We start from the raw sequence: 18,944 nt of genomic DNA on the forward strand, positions 1-18,944 counted from the left end.
ACTTGTATCTTGGTGCTCTCAAACCAGGAGTTATCTGTGCCGAGGTGCTGCTCTAGTGATCACTGCCCATAACTTGCCAAAACTGTCCTCAGCTTTGCCAGTGGCTGATTGCCTTCCTTTGCTAGCATTCAGTTGTTTCAGTGATGTGGGCTGTACTGTCCAGCATCTAAGTTTAGTGAATTCCAAGCAGTTACTAGCTAAGCCTGGAAAGAAGTCAGGAGGTCCTTTAGTGCTTTTGAAGTGACATGGAATAGTTAACCTCAGAAGTGTTTAAATCAGTAGGATAATGGCAATATAATCCTGCAACCCTAAGGACTACAACCATTGGCAGGCTTTAGGTGTTCCTCCCTTGCTGATATTCCTTCTTTAAAAAAAACACAAAAACTTTTGAGGGCAATTGTATGCTCACCCTCCCATAATTTATTCTCTATGCTGTGCTCCCCTCAGTTACGGGAGTTCAAGAATCCCCCCTCTCATCAGAAAAGAGGGAGATGGAATCTGAGAAGGGAGGATGAGGTGAGGTTTCAGTGGGCAGGTTCAACTATGGATAGAACTGTTTCAGATTTTGATTAAACTTGCATCCATTCTCTATTACTGGCCTCTGCTTTCCTGACCTGTACCATGAAGGATATGAACAGAAGTTAGTGAAAAGTTCTCCCAGAATGAGTTTTGTAATTTAATGTAATTTTGTAATGGAAAAAAAAAATGCATCAAGTACTGATGGATGCCAGCTCTCCTTTTTTTCACTGTTGATGAGTTGTTGGGCTGGGTGAAAGCACTCTGGTATAAGCATCAGTGTGAGAGAAGAGATGAATGATTCATTCCCAGCTGTGTGAAGTTTATGTCTTTTTCAGAAAAATAGTAAATATGTCTTTGAGCTTCTGTGTTTTGATGTTTTGGCTGCAGATTTGTGTGCAGATAATGAGTTTGCATTGAGAAGAATTAGGACTAGCACCCAGTGCACAGTTGCATGTGTGAGCTGTGACACACACGATTAGGTTAGAGACTGCAGCTGCAGTGTCGAGGACAATGGTGTATGTGATGGATGAAAACTGAGAAGAAGGTTTTCTAAATGGTTATATCAAAGGAATTTATGACTATCAAAGCATTCTAATGTTTCTGAAATATATCTGAGAATTCTGATGTCAGCATAGAGTAACATCATTGAATTCAGTTGAGGATTCTAGCTCAAAATGGTATGATTTTTCTTGTTTTTTAATCTTTTTTTTTTAAAAAAAATAACATATTTTACATTTGCTTCCCTTATCAAAGGATCACAGAGTAAGTTAGTTTGGAAGGAATGCCTGGAAGGCATTTGGTCTGATTTTTCTCCCCACGTGCACACTCACTCAAAGCATCTTGGTAGTTAGCTAATGACATGTTGCTCCGTGCCCTGCCCAGAAGAATTCTGAACATCTCAGGGGATTGGGGACTCTTTTTCCCCGCCATGTGCTTTGGAAACATGGCATTCAGTTTCATATTCCAGGTTTTGGGATTCAGTACTGCAGTGTGGTTTGCTGCAACTAAATAATAAACTCATTGTAGTTAAAGGAAATGCAGGGAAATTCAGAGGCATAATTGCCAGCCAGTCCGAGGGAAACACTGTTCCAGAGACTCCCTCTGCCGTTTCTCTCAGCCATAAGCCTTGCTTTTAGCTTCTTGAAGTAAATATAGGATAATGGAGTGAACTGTGTGCAAGTACATCTTGTCCCACATTATATTTTACAAAAAGAACTTCAGTCACTAAGGTCTTGTTTGGTATTGATTGTGTGGGTTTGTTTTTTTTCCTTGTTTCCTTATTTTTACTAATGTGTTCATAAATTCATGCTTTCCTTCCTTTACCTAAAACAGAAAGACAATATATGGGAGAACTTGATTTTGAAAGTGCATGAAAGACACTTGCATTGTGCTTCAGTGCCCTGTTGTGTGAGAGAGGAAGATTGCTTGTTATCTTCCTGATACGTTTAGTACTCCTTCTATCTTCCTGACCTGCTCTTTGTCTTCTCTGTTTGTTTGAAATCTTTGCAGATGGGAGTGACCTCATATTTGTTTGTGCAGTGCCAAGCCTAAGCAGGTTGCAATCTCAAACATTTCCCAGGTACTTTCCCAATATAAATAATGAAAAAACATGAGAACTTGAAATTTACAAATCAAAACTGTGGTTGATTTATAAAACAAATCTTAAGAAAGGTCTGTGCTTGCAAAAGCTTGTAAGTGACCTTGAGATTAAATAATTAGTTGCCTGAGGTTATGAGACTGCTTAACATATACATAATTATGCTGCATTATGGTAGACAGTATTAGTTGGTAGGACAAAATTAAAATGTGGTGCTTTTAACACCGGATTTGCAAAGATGTTTATTTAGAGTAAAAAATAAATTGGTGAGCATAGCATGCTAAAAATATTAAAGCTTCCCAATTAAGGCTTTTCAAAATGGTTCTGTGTTACACTGAGGTGTTTATCTGTTGGGCAGCTGGAATAGGTGTTTATCTGTTGGGCAGCTGGAATTCACGGTACCCAACTGGCCTTATAAGCTAAAACTACCAGGTGGTACAAGATGAAAAATTTAACAAAAGCAACATAATGATAGGAATGTTGATGCTGCATCTTATCCAGAAATGTTAGTATTTGGGATTGTCCTGGTTTGGCTAGGATAGAATCACAGCCCAGCCACAATATGCAGCTGCCGTCAGCAGTTTGGAGTCAGCCAGGAGGGGCACAAGCCAGGGCAGCTGACCTGAGCTGCCTCACAGGTGGATTCCATCCCATAATTGTCACCCTCATTTTAAGTGGGGAAGTTTGTGGAGAATGGGGGGGGGGTGTTTCTCCTCCTCTTATCAAGGTTCATCATTCTTCTCCTGAGGACTGCTTTCCCATTTATTGTGACCCCAAGTATAACTTTATATACTGTATGTTGGCATTAGTATTGGTTTTGCTGTTTCATTACATCTGTTTTCATTTCAACACAGGGGTCTCCTCTCCTTTTCCTGATCCTCCTTCTCAGCTGGCGAGGGGTCATCAAGTGGCAGAACAACTGCTACAGTTTAGGCCTGGATGTGAGCTAAATGTAGACATTTTTTTCTTTTTTTTTTCCTCACTGCTTGGTTATGCTTCTTAATGCCCGTGAACTCCAAGCTTTAAGAGTAAAACCAAACAATGAACTAACATATGGAAGAATCATGCTTCAGATTTAGTTTTTTTGTAATAGAGGTCATGAATGGGATGCTCCGATACTCCTGCATCAGATATTCCTTTCTGTGTGGTTAATGTATGTGAGAACAACACTAAACGTTCCATTCCCAAGTGTAGCGTTGTTCTCGTCCAAATCCAGGTTTTATAGAATTGAGCTAGCATAACAGTATACGTTTCTGTTTTGAGCTGTTGGCGTGGCATTAGATGGATAACAAAAACAGATCAGCTTCAAATGAGAAAGGACAATTTCTGATGTAACTGTTTAGGAAATTTGCAGAAGAAAATGTACGTTGACAGGCTCAACAGCTATGATCAAAGCCAATTAAGAAACCACTTAAATTTGTATTTTTAGCCCAGAAATAGTTTGTACAGAAATCCCATGAAATATTTATCCAACAATTTATACAAGTTCAACATCGAACTGTGTTGCTCTTTGTGTCTGTTTAGTCATGCCATGTAGAAGATAAGTAAGAATAATTGATTTTCATGGGTCTAATTTCGGCCCTAACGACTGTAATCTCTTAGAGAGCATTATCTGTTTGAATATTATGTATAGTAGAGAGTCAATAATGACTTTATAGGTTTAGGTCCACTCTTCAGTGAACTCTGCCTGAGAGCAGGCGAAGGAGGCCAGCAGCCTTTTTGAATCTAGTCATTGTTTAGAATTTATGAAATAGGTAAGGTCATGCAGCAGTTGGCATTTGCTAGGAAGAATCAAAATGGCTTTATTTGTAGATCTAAGCCAAAACTTTAGTGTTGCGGTAAAACTATACAACGCCTTAAATATTGTGGGGAGGAAAGTAATTACATGCATTTGGTTATTACATTGACTTTATAAACTTTTTAGATGCAGGGTATGTGGGTGACCTGTCAGGAGCCGATGTTTGACGCTGTGCTCTGTTTAAAAACCGTAGTTCAAGAGATCATGATTGTTAAAGTGGGAAGAAGCGTGGAACACACGAAATTGGGAGCAGCTGAGAATGGAGAGAGCATGATTCCTGTGTAAGAAGCCAGAACTGCATCCCCAGCTGCTTCCAGGAAGGGTGCTACAAATTGTGGTCTCCAGACTAAGGCTGCATGAGGGCAGCAGATGTATCCGTGTGCTCTGGCGAGCGGTAGCAGCAAATGGGTAATTTCACTTGAGGGTGAAAGGTGGACATTCCCGGTGGCAGTCTTTGGAAAGGACAGTTGCGTGTGATGTTGGGTTTAGTCAGCGGACGAGCTCCTAGCAAGGAGGGGGCTAAAGCAAGCTGGGTTGTGGCACTATAGCTGGAAGACTAACTACGGTAGCATGGGAAATTCTCTCTCAGAAGGGGCACATAAGAAAACAGTTAGGGAAGTGTCTTTCAGAATGCAAAACAGGTACTGTCCCTTCTATATTCAGTTTCCCAGAGTGTACACAAGATCCTCATAACTAAGAAAGCAGATCCTGAAGGGATTTCATCGGCATCTACCATTTTTTAATTTTGACACAGTCAAATGAGAGGGTGTTTGTTTTCTTATTGTTGGTCAGTTGGTAACTATTAGGAGTGATTCAGGTATGCTGAGGAGATGTGTGCAGGTGACTAGCAGCAAAGGAAAAAACTTTTAAGAGAAAAAGTAATCTAAAACGTTTGCAAATTACTGTTTTAAGATACAGAATATAGGAATTCTTACAAAAATAAGATGGGTAGGAAGGTGGTAAAAGGGAGATTGTTTTTTAAGGGACCTTACTGATATAAAATCACTAAAGTTAATTGTCATACAAGGCATGGGTTGGAGATCCTTTTAAATGTTTTCATTAACAAAATGGTTGTAAGAAAAGCGTTTTGAAGCAAAACTAGGTAGAAAAATCATAAATGGATTGGATCATCTTGTGGATAGGAATAAGAATTACGTATAACAACATACAATGAAAAATCATATCCCCTCCTTTCTTCAGTCTAGACTTTCCATGCATAATTAAAGGGATGTCACTATGAACAGGACTAGTGAGACTGGGATATAGGTAAAATACTTTTACTTGAGAAGAGTTTCAGACTACTGTTATAAAGCTACAATAAAGTGTTTAGAACACCTTTTTTTAAAAAAAAAATCTTTGTTTTTAAAGAATGTAAACTATAAAAGATGCTAAGATGCTGATTAGGGAGAAGGGACAACTTGCTTTTGAGAAGTTTATTTGAAAAAAATTTTAGCTTAAATAGTCTTGCAGAATGAAGGCTGGAAGGTGATAAAACTACTATTTATGAAATGTATTGAGAGGGAGGAATGGGTAAAAATTATACATGGAGGGAAATTATTGAAGTAAAAAAACTGTGCTGGAACAGGAACAAAATCTAGTTGTGAATGAACTGTAGGCAAAAAAAAAAAAAAGAATATCTACAGAGAAGTTGATGAACAACCTTCTGGGCAGGGTAATGTGGGCAAGCAGTGTGCCCTTCCCCCTTCTGCCCATGTATCAGTAAAAGGGAGTATCTGTTCAGTTAAGAAACTTGCAACTTCAGCCTTGGAAGTTTTACTCTGTGTTTTGCTGGTGGCCCTTGCTGCAGCCCCACTGATGCTTAATGCATTTTTCTCTTTATGAGTGCCCAAAGCTAGAGATGGATGGGGGTGTTGGCTCGTCTGAGAAGCAGCCTGAGTAGCTGTTGCTTGTCCATGTCCGCTGGACAGCAAAAATGACAAGAGGACTCCCTCTGCCTTCTCCTACCCCAGCCTGTTGTCTTGTGACAGGGACCAGATAAAATCTGGGACTGCTCGCTGTACATCTCGCTGCTTTGGATCGCTGCTGCCCTCTTCTGCTTGCTTCCCGTGACTGTATCTGATGGAGCAAAACACATCACGTTCACGGAATGGGCAGGCGCCATGCAGAATTATTTATATTCAGGACAGCACTGTCATATTTGGTTGCTACCCTTCTGTATTTATTTCACAGAGCTGTAAGCGATATGGAGTGCATGTGCTGTAAGAAACAGTCTGTCAGCATTCAAGAAGCTGCCACTGTTTTGCCCAAGTTGCTGTAAAATGGACTTTATGCCAGCATGACTTGCAGTGCTGTAGCATGTCTGTGTTAGGTGTTTGTACTGGTGCAAACCTGTGTGTACCTGTTAGAGCCATATGCCTTGGAAATGTGGGGCTTGAAACGCAGGTTTTCTGATGCAACACTTTTTTGGGGGAAGCAATTTCCTCTGTATAACCTGTGCAATTAAGTTTATTAAAAATTCTGGCACCCTGGCAAACAGATGTATGTGTATTATATATGAGGCATGGGGGCAGCGCTACAGTAAACTCGAGGACAATAGGCAGAACTGAGGCACAGCCAGCTTTAAGGTGTGCCAAAGTGATGCTATACAGTTGTATTTCCATTGCAGCTGCTACTCTGATCCTCGGCAGGGCTGCATAGTTTCTGCCCAGCTTGGGTTCTCTTAGCATGTCCAGCTGGTGAAGTCCCAGGGATGTTCTTGCTGTAGTTGTATCTGACCAGGTGCAGTCAGAGAGGGTTTGCGACACGGTCATTGCAACTGCCCTGGGGGGTGGCTGCAGTTGGGCCCGTCCTAAGGACAGGGCAGGCAGCTCCGTATGAGCCCAGTGGCAGGAGATGGGCAATGCAGTGGGAATTGCTGCTCTTCATCCTTTCAGAAAATACTTGATAGTTTCAAATCCTGAAAACCACAACATAGTAAATTTTCCTTTCTACAGAGAGACTGGACAAGGCATGGTGTATTCTCCTAGAACCCTTTAACTTACAATACTCAGTTCTTTGTGATTTCTGATACACTCAACCTACGGAGCATAGCAGTTAGAAGACTAGTGCCTGTCCAGAAGTACAGATCTATTTGCTTTGTATGTAGTGGTAAGTGTCTACAGCACTTGTTCTTTTGAAAACATAAACCTTTATTTCAAAACAGGAATGAAAGTAAAAGGTATTCTGTGACAAAAGTTTCTCTCCTCTCTTCAGGTAAACTGAACTGCTACTGTAACAGAAGAGATCATAAGCAGGAGAGAATTTCTGGCTCTAGCAAGAAATTTCATGTCCTCTTGGAATAGGCTTTTGCTGAAGCAAAAAAATAAATTCTAAAGTATTTTATAGTTTAGGGAATACTGTCCTCACTTCCAAACCCAGGTATATCTACCATGCAGTATTTATTTTGATGAATGGTGCATTCTTTCTTGTATCAACAACTGATACAAATCTTTTATTTGCCTCAACAATAGTAACTTAATTAAGATTTGCATGGCAGGTTGGTAGAATTGGCATGAATGAAGAGAAGCTCTCAGATGTAGCGACAAGCACTTCTGCATTTTGATTAAGAGCCAACATCCCTCCTAATGGCCGATGGCATCCAGAAGTGAGTCAGGAGGTAAATGACTTGGGACTGGATAAGTGGCGGCAGCTTCTCAAGACTGTGATCCTGAACAACACTGTCACCTTGTGTATTACTGTTGTTTGGTGTTTCTTTTTTTTTTTGACCAATTAACAATGATGATGATGTGTCAGGGACTTCTCTGAGCACATTTACAAACAGCACATGGACAAAACCTTCCTGTTGTGCTGGCTGAAATGTGTAAATTAAGTCATTCCAAAGATGCCTTGCCAAGAGCAGCTAAATGCTTTCTGAACAGCTTGCACAAGGGAAGAATCAGAAATGTTACAGTCTCAGAAACTCCGTCTGTGCGTAGCTATACACACTGGAGTTACTCCTCTCATTCTTCTTGTCTTCCTTAAATTAAGTTCACCTTTGCTGGGAGGGTGGGGACATTAAATCAGTGGTGTTATTAGCAAGCCTTTAGGAGCTGAGGAGCAGTGTCCCAGATGGAGGGACTAAAAGTTTCTGCCAGCTGGAGGGGGGTGGAGGATTTCTCAGAGTCTTTGTAGTCTATAAAGTGTACGTACACTTTTCATGGCAGCGCTTGCTGTGCTGCCATGGTGTGGCCGACTACTACTAACCAGCCACCTTGCTTCTGAGCTGCACAAATAACAAAAGATTTACCTGCATGTTCCTCGTGGAGCAGAATTGCTCAGCAGTCTTTCCTCTCTGTCCTGCTGGTGTAACTGACACACACTGCACACCATCAAGGAAACCTGCCCCATTACAACGGGCACAGGCACCTCTCCACGCAAAAGCACATATATATATAAAATATATTTTCTAGATAAACAATATATAATGTATATTTTAAATGTATTCTTGTATTTTATATATACAATATATAATGTACAGCATATAACATATATAGACAATATTAATTAGATACTTTATCCTATATGGAATATATAAAGTATGTAAGATATACATTATATATGTATATATCTATATAGAGAGATATACAGCGTATGCTGTTTTCCTGGCTTGCTCCTGAGAAGACAAGACAATATTAGGACTTTGTTGCAAGTCCAACTCAGTACAAAGAGGAAACAGACTACACCACATATATCTTCTTTATTGCTGGACTTTTTTTCTTTTTTTTTCAGTAAGTTGGCATGATTCCTTAAAGGCTGAGGTTTTTAATAACAGTACAGTTTTTCAGGTTTCTTTTTTTTTCAGCGGGCAAAAAGATACCTTTGATCAACGTTTCGCCTTATATTACAGTATTTCTGTACAAAAATAGAAGTCCAAAATCGGCTTACTATTAGCGGATATTCCCCAATTTATTTACAGGGTACTGTCAAGAACCTTCATCAGGCAACACGGTGAAACAGAGAACTCTGTATTAAAGCAGCTGCATTGTATAACTATGCGTTCTCTAGTCAATTCTGAAGGGCTCTGACCTTTGGCAGTCAGTCTGGGTTGCGGTGTCCAGCCAGATTTATAAAAGAGAAAAAAAATAATATTAAAAACTTAAGCTGACATTATGGAGTACTGAACTGGTAACTGTATTTCCATATTAGGGTAGTCTATAAATATTCTCAGCTACATCTCTCTTTATAATACAGCAGATACAGGATGCAGATTTCTGCTACTTATATGGTAATACATATTTGCAATAGTAAAATCAATGTATGAAAATTTTGGAATTTACTTGTTAATAAAACTGCTTATAAAGTAAGCATACAATTGTAACAACTATAACTCTGAACTATTAAAATGTACAGAAAGACTGTTTACACCATTGCACATACTTACTCCCTTTGCTTCAAAAGACTTGTGAAATACAGAATAAAGTTAGTCAAATTTTACTGACAGCTCAAGTACATGTGCAGAATGCGCACATCCATGGAAGCAAGGAGAAACATGATGTTGGCGTCCATCAGGAAGGCTGCCAGCAGCTCTCCAAAAATTAAACCTTGTTCTTCTTCCCTCCCCCTTCCCACATGTATACAGGCCAGTAGATTAGCGCAGAATGGATGAACATAACTTTGTTTTCAGTGTTCTGAAAGGACAAAAAAAAATCTTCTTGTCTTTTATCACAGCAATTTTAGGTCAATATGAGATGGGTTTAATTTTGTAAGGCACTTGTTACTGCTTAGGTTGCAGTGGATCAAGTCTTAAGGCAGTTGTTACATCAACTGAAGATAATAACGCTTTGGAAAGTTTTGAATGAGCCAGCAGAATGAAACTGTTTCAGCTGATTCTCCCCTCCCCACCCTGTGGTCTTTCTAAAAAAATGTTCGAAGATATTTTCCATGGAGACTCTGGTTCTTGATGAGCTTGTCAACAGGCCTGATCAGTATCATCAGGTCGTTTTGAGGCCAAGCAGGGATATGTTCTATTAGGGCACAGTAGAACTGGTTTTGTTTTCACCTGGAGCTGCCCTGACTTCCATGACTACTCACTGATCGAGAGGTGCTGTAGCGTTTTTTCACGATCATACTGATGTAAGCTTTCATCAGCTTTGCAATGTCAACCACCTGCCAAAAGAGCATAAAGTTCTTGGTAAGGTAACAATATGTGAATGGATTTCTTTAGATGCTAATAATATAAAACTGTTGAGCTTTCAGTAAAAACATTTTGCAGTTAAATAAAAATACTCAGCACTTCTATCCATCTCATTGTCTTCCCTTTGGCTTTACAGGGATCTTGATCTGTAAATCTGTTAACATTTGCAACAATTACTTAAATTACTAAGTAGCCTGGCTATCATGACAGGAGTAATAAAACTCCTTCTTGCTCTTACCTCACTAGTTTCAAAAAGCAGTTCTCTCTCATCCACCACGATCTTGTAGGTGTTGGCAAGTGGTGCGCCAAATGACAAGATGTGTTCGTATTGGAACACCTCCAGAGGCCTGCCTTCGCCACGCTTGTAGACAGAAACTGCATCAGCGCTGACTCCAAGCCACAACTCTTGTGGGAATCCCCCTTCTTTACACTAGAGGAAAAAAATGTGAATTAAGAGCAAAGGGAACAGCGGGAGCCACACAACACTTAGCGTTGACATTCCTGTCTGTAACCAGTTTTTTTACAAAGTGCGTATTGCTTGTCCCTCTTTGAATTTAGCCTTTTACACTTCTCAAATTTGTTTGCAACCCATCAGTCTAGCATTCTGTCCCTCTGTATTTTATGGTTGACTAGCAGGTTTAAATAGCTACAGTGCTTGCTAATGCGAGTATGCTTTTAGTATCTAACATTTTATTCTATCAGCTGTCTGAGCATTGTGATACTGTTTTTATGGTTTCAGTACTCTGTAATGAAATCATCACCTGTAAACTGTAGTCTGAGTGTTCAGGAGGTCTTACCTCTACGTCAAAGAGTGTTGAGCCATAGCCAGGCCATTCCTTAATCAAAGCCATGTACTTTGCCATAGCCTGCTCCTGGTTCATCCTCTGGAGTTTTTTCCATTTGTCAATAATACTAGTCCTGGAAGCTGAGATTTCCTCTTTGACCCACATATCTAACATCTGATCCTCCTCAACCTTCTGTTTGCTGACAGAGCCGCTGCGAAAACTCCTCCGCAACGTTCCTTCAAGAAAGCTGGCTCGTTTCTTCTCAGCCCTCTCTGCTACAGTGAATGTCTTGGTAGACTGTGTAATCCGAGACTTCAGCTTCTGTAAGGGGTAGACTTCCTCCATTTCTGGCACGCTGGTGTGCAGAGTGTAATCTCCCTGAAGGTACTGAAGACGCAGAGCAGCAAGGACCTGGAGGGTTTCTTCGGGAGCAGGATAATGTCCTCTGATCACTGCTTCATGAGCCTATCGAGGGGAAAAAGGGAGCTTTTCATGTGCCAGTCTTTGAAAGGACTGAGAGAAATGGGAAGTAGACTTAAGCCATGCAAAGCCAGGATCTGAAATAAATGATCTATTAAATAAATCAAATGTGGTAAATCTCTTGGCAGATTTGTTAAACCAGGTAAGACAGGGTTTACTCAAAGAACTGCAAGGCAACCAAGGAACCTGCTGAATGGGAATTGCTATTACTAGTACAGCTCTTTCTGAACTCACATCTTCTAAGAGCAATTGAATTGCTAAGAAGAAAAATAAAATGTAAAGGGAAAAAAACCAGGATCTAAACATTTGATTGGGAGGAAGCCATCGATATTCAAAGACATTAGGAAGAAACAGATATCTACCCGAGATTGAATACATGCAGAAAGAACTACTGTGTGGAAATGGAAGGACAGTATTTTAACAAGAAAGCAGAACTAAAAGATTTTCTTCAGGGCCTTCTGAATTAAAGGATTCAGACTTTAAAATAATGGAGGTTGCAGAACTAAAACTGATGACAAAAGAGAACTTTCTTAATTGACTGAGAAAAGGCGATCACTGACATCAAGGGCAGATAATTGGGAAAAGAGAACACAACTCATTTTAGAATGTAATGTCTCTTCTTTTAAAGTACAGGCGTAATATTAATTGTAGTGACTGAATGTGCCATGCTTTGTAACTGAAATACGATTCGTCTTGGCAAGGCACAAAATATTTGGCTAGACACCAGTCAGCACAGAATGCTGCATGAAAACAATCTGCTTCAACGCCTGTGCTTGTTTTAGCTCTTCATACAGAAGACTAGCTAAATCTGTCTCAAACCAATAATGTAATGTGGAATATCTCATGCAGAGTTCTCATGGGTTTTCTTCTTACTCTTTGAACTTTGTCCCAAAGCAGGGGAATTAATTGATCTACTCCTCTATATGTAAATATAGACAGTCAGAACAGCAATGTTTCTAAGTCTAACCAAGGCAATCTATTGCCCAGATCCTTCAACTTGCCCAGATCCTTCAACTAACAATAGGGAGTTCTGGATTAAGCTACAGTAGTAGGCTCTGGAAGGAGACTTCTGGTATCACGATGTAATATGCCACAAAACCTAAACTGTGAACAAGGAAGAAATACTCTACTACAGTGAAGATATTACTGATCCTGTGAAAGGGGAAAAGGCTTCATACATAAGAGAAATGAAATAAGTCAGTTCCTCATCACATCAGGCTTGCTTACCAATAGAATGGCAGTGTCTTGGCATTGCAAATAGCCTTAACACAGAAATATTTATCTTTCTCTAGTGCCCACTTGAAAGAAGCTGTCCACTGGAAGAATTTTTAGCCATTTTCCATGTAGTAGAAAAGGAGAAAATCAATCACCAATTACAAATGCCATCAGTGAGAGTTTCTGAGCGACTGTAAGACGTCATATAATAGAAACCTAACTGCTGACACATTCATTTTTCATTACAAATCAATTTCACCTATTTTATGCTTTGCAATATAGCCTTACTCTGAACTATGCACATTTATTGAGTGGATTTCTGCTCATCATAGCTGTCTTACAGTTATTGCTGAGACTGGACTGATTTTTTTTACTATGGTGCCTGTGAAATAATCTGGTTTTGAAAAGAGAAAAAGCTATTCTTGATTAGTTCTGTACAGTTGCCAACATGAGCCTCTAATATTAGATCTTCTTGCCAATTACACATTTTTTGCTTTTATTTCTTGCACTTAGGAAAATCGTTTCAAAAGAGCAAAATTAAAAGCACGTGTTATCCTTTTATTTTTTATCCAGCTTAGACCCAGTTATCCAGTTTTTTTTACCACTGTACATAAAGCAATTCACAAGTAATGTGTAAGTAAAAAAAGTCGTAACAGTAGCTAAATCATATGTGCTTCACTTATGTCAGGATAAGCCTACTTTGACCACTGAACTGCTTGTTTTGCACTCAACGCTTGAGTAGTAGTGCATTTAGTTAAACAGATGCATAATCAAAACTCTCTCTGTGCTGCCTGCATCTTTTGCTTTATTCTTCCTCTTAAAAATGTGCCTCAAACCAGAACTGTTGTCCTTTACCTGCTCAAACATAAAGGCAAATTCCACACTGTCTTTTGGGACATTTTCTGTGTCCAGGAAGCAGTAGAGCTTGAAGTAAAACTTCCAGTGCATCTCGCCAGCTTCAGCAGTGGCAGCAAGCCTGCACAGTTGTGTGAAAAGGGAGAGAGAGAGAGAGAGAGAAAGATCAGGTCTGGGAAATCAAACTCCTTTCTAAAGGAGAATCTAAGCAAGGCATCAGCTGAATGTCGCCTGTTACACCTGCTATCGATCTGGTGCTGTCCACAGGAGCTACTTTTTTTCAGCAGTAAACACAACTGGGGGCAGGGTGGAAAGAGAGGGGTATTTTGAGCCTACTGATCAAAACCAAGGACTTAGAAATGTTCTCAATCAGCTGTTTTGGAGCCGAATTCTCTTAATAAACTTTTATTTGTGGCTCAGCCAGGTGTTGATAAAAGCAGCATGACGAAGTCCCATTATAAAATGTAACCTCACAACACTTTAGGTATTCCCTTCTCCCCTCCCTGTTACTATGTAAGTGAAGGAGGACGGCTGCTATGTATGTAACGTAAGGATGGCAAACAGGAGCTTTAAGCTTTATAATAGAAATCTAACTGCTTAGTACACTTTCTTACTACAGTGCCATGGGTGGTTTCAGTTTTACTGGTAAAAAAAAAATGTTGTGAGCTGTACTGTGGTGACTTCCATGTGGCAACATAGGCAACAGGTTGTCAGAGTGGCAATCACTGCCTGGCGTTCAGTTGTTTGATACTAGTAGTAATGGTGGAAAAATATGTAGTAGTCGGTAAAGGAAGTCTGGAAATAGTGACAAGGGATATTACTCTACTGGTGTCAAGAGGAAAACTAAACGCAAGCGAATAGGTGGCTCATTAATTCCTTTAAGGAAAAATAAAAAAAAGTGCTTTTGTTCCAGAAATGGCCATGTGTGTAATTCAGCTGCGTCATCACAAACAAGCAAGAGAAAGAGAAAATACAACATTATTGACATTGGATATTTATTTAATTGCTATATTAGAGTGGTGAGAGAAAAGGAGAGGCGCACTCACTTTTCAAACTTTGCCAAGACATCAGCCACAATGGTTCTGCTTTCAATTGCTTTATCAGTAGTTCCATTGTATTCAAACAAAGCAAACATATTTCTGCTATCCTCCATGGCCAAGCCACGAATTAACTTTTCAACCACCTAACAAAAAACAAGACATGAAATAACCATAGCATGGAAAAGCAGCACCACATAGTAAAACAAATAAACTAGAAGAAAATTCAGAGCTAGGTTTTACACTAACGGTTGTTGAAGAATTCCCCTTTAATTTTTATAGTAAATAAGCCTATTGTTTCAGAATATGTACATGCCGTCACCCGGCCAGATATAAATCCTGTATTTAACCAACTCAACAAGAGTCTTTCAGTTTTAGGAAGCAACTTGGCTCTCATGTGCACTGATATCTACTGAAGTTATTTCACTAATGACTTTACTGAATTTCTTAAGTCTTTCCTGTAATTTTTCCTCTAAGAGGGAACCCTCTGTAAAATAAAGATAGTTTTTATTGCAATGATTTCTTCAGAACACGCTGGCGGGGCTGGAGGGACAGTTCTGTAAGCCTTCCCTCCCCTGAAAGGAGAGACCAGTAGAGAATCCTTCAGTGCTTCCAAAGTTTAAAGTTACTTCTGTCTGGAACTGTCACACCAATTTTGTGCCAGAGCCATTTTGTCACCACTTCTCACCTCTCCAGCTGTAGTGTGTGAGTTGATGGTAATCTTACAGGAGCCCCCGCCATGGCAATAAACCGTGGATGTCATTTCCTGCCGGCCGATGAGAGCTTCTATTTCATCTCGTGATGGCACAAACTCTCTGCATTTGGTCTTCTTCAGAGATTCATAAGTAAAAAGTGCGTATTTCTCCATTTCAGTTCCTGGAAACTGGTCACGAACCCTGTGAGACAAATATTACTGCTTTAAGCTTCCAGTCTGTGAAAGTTCCCTTACTTAAGAACTAGTTTTTTCCAAAAGTACTTCTATATCCAGTACACTATTTAATTGACAGGCTTGCAGGTTTAGCTTCACTGTCAAGGAAAGTGTTCTAACTTGTGATTTACTGTGGGTAACTTACATACATACATTTTGTTCTATAAACCTAATGGAAAGAAAAAACTGAAGCACCTATATAGCATTAACTACAGGGTTCTTGTGATGACTCAGATTTGACAGCAAAGTAACTGTGAAAATCATCTTGTAATCAAGTCCTTCTTTTTGTCAGTAACAGTTGTTGAATGAAGACTAAACTGCACCAAGTACTACAGAGAAAAAGCAATAAAATGTATTTAACTGCTCAGTTTTGTGGTACTGTCACTTAGCATACTTGATTTCTATTCCTGATTTTCTTAAATATTCTCTCTAGAGTGTTCAGCAGTTAGTATTATGAATATTCACTAAGTTGTAATGAACTCAACTCTTAATTATTGAAAACTGCTGAATTCAGGTAGCTTTCAGCACAGAGTGTTTCTATAATATTTACAGTGACAAAATAATTCAGTGCTACTGAATTTCAATTTATATAAATGTAATTTCTGCTGCATCACAGCAAGAGGAACTCCATATTCTGGTTAATGCTGTACTGTCAACACCGATTTATATAAGTTTTTAATGGTCACTAGTATCTTAAAATTAGACTTGCAACAGATATTTTTACCTCAAATACATCTTTAGGCATTGTAATGTTCTTTTATGTGCATGATGCATACCTCATAAAACTAAGGTGAGCAGGATGAAGAATTTTTTAACAGGTTGATTTGGACAGTTGAGAATGGGACCTGGGAGTATGGGCTGCAAGTCATTTAAGCAAGTTTATACAATTACAGAAAGCCCCCCTGTTGTCAACATTGACAAATGGTGCATTCAGTTTCATGGGATTTTGCTTGATTCTCCAAATGAGAATACTTCCACCTAGATCAACTCATGCACATTTTTCCTACAACACTTTCTTTCTGGATCGTGGTTTGGCCTAACCCTAAGTGAATGCATCGAGTCTCACTTCAAGATACCTCAACATTGTTACAAGTTGTGGTGAAGGAAACTTCAGGGAGTGAAGAAACTTCTTCTGTTGCTTTAATTCAAAGCTTCTCACCTTTTGAGATGGAACTTGAGATATTTCAGGATGCCGCGACTCGGCAGAAACGTGCAGCTCATGCAGGTGAGTATTTGCCAACTGTATAGGTTGCCCACGCTCCCAGGGTTAGGCACTTTATTGGTCTGCTTGATGAGCTGACAGTAGAGCTCATCTCGAAGAGGTCGTAGATCATGTCCTGTTTGGAGGATACCTTGGATTATAGGGATGGGATCAGACATAGACTCCAGCTGCTGTAAAGAATTAAATATCTTGATGGCTTCATCCTGCAGAGTTGTGTAGCCTTTGTCTTTCAGCACTACGGAAGAAAAACAGGGAGAAAGCTGCTTAGACTGAGATATGAAAGAGAAAGCACTCAGGCTTAACGTTGTTCTGTGACCCTTCGTATGCAGGATATTAGAATGGATCTTCATTTCAAATGTAAGACGCAAACTCACTTTATGAGCTATTTTGCTATTGAGATTTGTTTTGAATTTAATGAAATCCCATTTTGACATTTTCTGACAACATAATTTAAAAGGCGTATCTTGTTTGATCAGAGTTTTTTTCATGGAGAACATTCCTTTCTGGTTTGGTTCCTTCCACACTGCTGAAGTGTCACTTTTTCACTGTCACAAGGAAGCAGAAAATCTAATTAGATTGTAAGTGAGGTAAAGCCTGACTGCATTATGGAGAGTGACAAAGATACATGGCATCACTTCTGTCTACAGCAGCAGCATTGCAATTAAACCCAAACAATTCTACTAAACTAAATCATTGCCATGCCACTGCAAATAGCTTTTTGAGTGCTGGAGAAGTTGGTGGTTGGTTTTGTAGTACAGGTTAGTCAACATGGACTAAACAACTTTTACAATCTACCTAAAAGAACCACAGAATCACAAAATCACAGAACTGTTGAGGCTGGAAAAGACCTCTGAGTTCACCAAGTCCAGCCTATGTCCCAACACCACCACATTGGCCAGACCACGGCACTAAGTGCCACATCCAGCCTCTCCTTAAACACCTCCAGGGACGGCGACTCCAGCCCCTCCCTGGGCAGGCTGTTCCCTGCAGGAAAGGCAGGGAGGGCATTCAATCTCTTTTCTCCTCCTTTCCCTTTCGCTGTGCCCTCTCGTCCTGTCACTGGTTGCCCGGGAGAAGAGCCCGAGCCCACCTGACTACACCCTCCCTTCAGGCAGTTGTAGAGAGTGAGAAGGTCCCCCCTCAATCTCCTCTTCTCCAGGCTAAACACCCCCAGCTCCCTCAGCCTCTCCTCACAGGACTTTCCCTCCAGTCCCCTCCCCAGCCTCGTTGCTCTCCTCTGGACCCACTCCAGCACCTCAAGGTCTTTCTTGCAGTGAGGGGCCCAGACCTGCACACTGGGCTCAACGCGAGGCCTCACCAGTGCAGTTCTTGTGTTCAAGAGATGGAAGAGATTGCTCCGATTTCTGAATCAGGCCCACTATCCATCAAAGCACCAAACAGTACAGATGTTATGAAGTTTCTAACCTGACATATTATTACAGAAACTAACTAGAACACAAAGGCAAATCAAGGCGGTAGCTGAGCACCAGTCCATCTGTGGAGTTACATTTAGTAAGGGAAAACCTCAGCAAGACTTGTGCCTCAGAGAGCTAAGCCGTTCCTGTCTGCAGGGAATAGAGAGCTCAAGTGCTGAGCTCAGAACTGTGCCTTGTCACTGTACAGGGGGAGGGGGAAGAGAAGGGAAGGTCTTCTCCCAAGATTTTCCTTGTCACTGAGGGGAAGAATATCACTTGGGTTAACAGGAAGTCTTACTTGAATTACCTGAGCTTTTAACCAACTGTGACCTCCCACCCTCTTCCCAAGGATGAAACTCCCCAGTCATATCACAGAATCATACAACGGCCTAGGCTAGAAGGGGCCTTAGAGATCATCTAATCCAACCTCCCTGTCATGGGCAGGGACACCTCTCAACTAGATCAGGCAACACATGGGGACTGAACAGGGATCGCACCTGTGACCTTGGCGTTATTAGCACCACGCTCTAACCGACTGAGCTAACTGGCTAGATATATCTTGTTTAATACGGAGTTGCAAAATAAGACAAGCAAATCCATTCAAGTACATCAAATCCACAACCATCAACAGCTCTGAAGCACTCATTCAAAATAAACTTCTAAGTTAGTGATTGAGCCAAGGATATTAAAACAACAAGCTTACACCTGTTTCAGGAGGAAATGAATGACTACTTTTTAAAACCACATCCACTCAAATGTTTCCCATAAATAATGCTTCCCACCACAACTGATGAAACGTAACATTCATTGGAAGTTGTGGCTGCTGCAGCTCCCTACGAGGGACAAAAAGCAATAATGATTTAAGAGAGAATATAGTTTCAGGAGACTGCATGAACTGGGCTTAGCTGCTGATTTTAGTGCAAGGTTTTTCAAGCTCTGTCTTCTAAGCTGTGTTACTGA

General features: G+C 40.3%; 1 protein-coding gene across 1 annotated transcript in view; it reads right to left on the reverse strand.

The window, feature by feature from the left end:
* Nucleotides 1–9,731: 9,731 nt before the first annotated feature.
* LOC104278468 (unconventional myosin-X-like) overlaps nucleotides 9,732–18,944 on the reverse strand; it is a 128,750-nt gene continuing 119,537 nt past the window's right edge. Inside the window, 7 exon segments of the mRNA XM_009875452.1 lie at nucleotides 9,732–10,019; nucleotides 10,286–10,477; nucleotides 10,845–11,297; nucleotides 13,383–13,503; nucleotides 14,429–14,565; nucleotides 15,108–15,315; nucleotides 16,507–16,804. Coding sequence (XP_009873754.1) covers nucleotides 9,909–10,019; nucleotides 10,286–10,477; nucleotides 10,845–11,297; nucleotides 13,383–13,503; nucleotides 14,429–14,565; nucleotides 15,108–15,315; nucleotides 16,507–16,804 — 1,520 coding nt within the window. The 3' untranslated portion in view covers nucleotides 9,732–9,908.

The sequence above is a fragment of the Apaloderma vittatum genome, unplaced genomic scaffold (genome assembly GCF_000703405.1).
Source record: "Apaloderma vittatum isolate BGI_N311 unplaced genomic scaffold, ASM70340v1 scaffold2438, whole genome shotgun sequence".
Classification (NCBI taxonomy): Eukaryota; Metazoa; Chordata; class Aves; order Trogoniformes; family Trogonidae; genus Apaloderma; species Apaloderma vittatum.